The sequence below is a fragment of the Olea europaea genome, chromosome 9 (genome assembly GCF_002742605.1).
Source record: "Olea europaea var. sylvestris chromosome 9, O_europaea_v1, whole genome shotgun sequence".
NCBI classification, from domain to species: Eukaryota; Viridiplantae; Streptophyta; class Magnoliopsida; order Lamiales; family Oleaceae; genus Olea; species Olea europaea.
In genome coordinates, this window is record NC_036245.1 from 4,887,701 (window position 1) to 4,889,228 (window position 1,528).

The window sequence follows — 1,528 nt, forward strand, 5'->3', positions numbered from 1 at the left end:
GAATAAAAAATGGAAAGTTATTGGAAGCTTGATGTTCCCAAACTTAAAAATCTACTGAATCTTTGAATTTTGAATTTGAAAAGTGCCTTGCAATAGCAATGGAACATGCATCTGTTTGTGTTTGGAATTCTATATAAGATTCAAAAGCTTTTTATGCTCACATGCGTTTCGTTATATTTTAACAGTCTTATTTTGCTCCAAGAAGCTTTTTTGGGGTGGAAGATTTTCTTGATGATGACAACAGCAGACCATACACTTACCAGAAGGAGAAAAAGTCAAAAAATCCGAACAAGCATGTATCCTTTAAGCAACGTACTGTAGCTTACATGGAGCCATTTACTCTTGATGTCTTCATATCAAAGCGCTTTGTTTCCGCGTCAATCACGCACAGGGTAACAAGCAAGCAGGTTGCAGTCGCTGGTACTAACTCCAAAGACATCAAGGCAGTACTCAAATCACGATCTGACATACCTGCATGTTTGGCCGTGGGCCGGATTTTGGCTGATAGAGCAAGAGAAGCAGACGTGTACACAGCTTCTTATACTCCTAGAGAGAGAGACAAGTTTGAAGGAAAAATTAGAGCAGTTGTTCAATCCCTCATTGATAGTGGCATAGATATCAAAGTTTTTCTTGATTGATCCTTGTTTTTAGTCTTTTCCCGCAGTTTTTATGGCGATGTGCCTTCAAGATTCTCAGGGACGAGATCTGTGACTTTAGTTTGTAAAACAGACTTATGTTCTCAAACTTGAAAGGTAAGAACTTTTCATCAAAGCATTTATGCTTCAATGAACTCAATTTTTTCTGTATTATGTCACATCCGTAAAATGCCAGAAATTAGAACATATTGTGTGGAGGGTTTTTTCTATTTTCCTACTTTGGAGTTGGAATTTATTTGAAAAATTATAATGAGGAACTCCTGAGTTTTTCTTAGCACCTCGATCAGTTTTGGTCGATGAACAATGCAATGAAATATGTGAAGCATTGGATAAATCTTTGTGAATGATAAATTTGAATGCCAACAGGTGTTCTACTTGAAGCATTGGATTGTCTCTCTGGTGTGATTCAATAAACGTCATCTTCAATTAATTGATTTCTGACGCTGCTGTGTATAGGGAAAACTCTACAAGGAATTTATAGGGCACACTTGGCATTTTTACATTAGAAGTTGGCCAAAATAAAAATAAAAATTGAAATAAATAAATAGATAAATATAGGCAACAATACAAGTACTGTCAACGTTGTAGTGATATGCACCCTGTAAAAAATTCCTTGTACAAGGGGAATAACCAAATTTTGAAAATGTGTAGTTGGTGGAAGAAAGAGGGCTAATAATGGAATATAATAATGTAGCAAAACGTAGGAAGTAAAACCTATAAACTGATCGAGTCTCGTGATAGCATGATGTCCTAAAATGAAATTGTCTACCATTAACTACTATGATTTCTGTGGAGGATTTTTTCTAGATACAACAATCAAACATATAACTCGTACAACAATCATAAATAGTTTCAGAATTCTCAAGTGTACT

General features: G+C 35.3%; 1 protein-coding gene across 1 annotated transcript in view; it reads left to right on the forward strand.

Moving 5' to 3' along the window:
• The window catches only part of LOC111399851, a 1,643-nt gene extending 730 nt beyond the window's left edge, over window positions 1-913 (forward strand). Inside the window, exon 4 of the mRNA XM_023027345.1 lies at window positions 186-913. Within this exon, the coding sequence (XP_022883113.1) occupies window positions 186-638 (453 nt within the window). The 3' untranslated portion in view covers window positions 639-913. The remainder of the gene's footprint in view (window positions 1-185) is intronic.
• The last annotated feature ends 615 nt before the right edge of the window (window positions 914-1,528 follow it).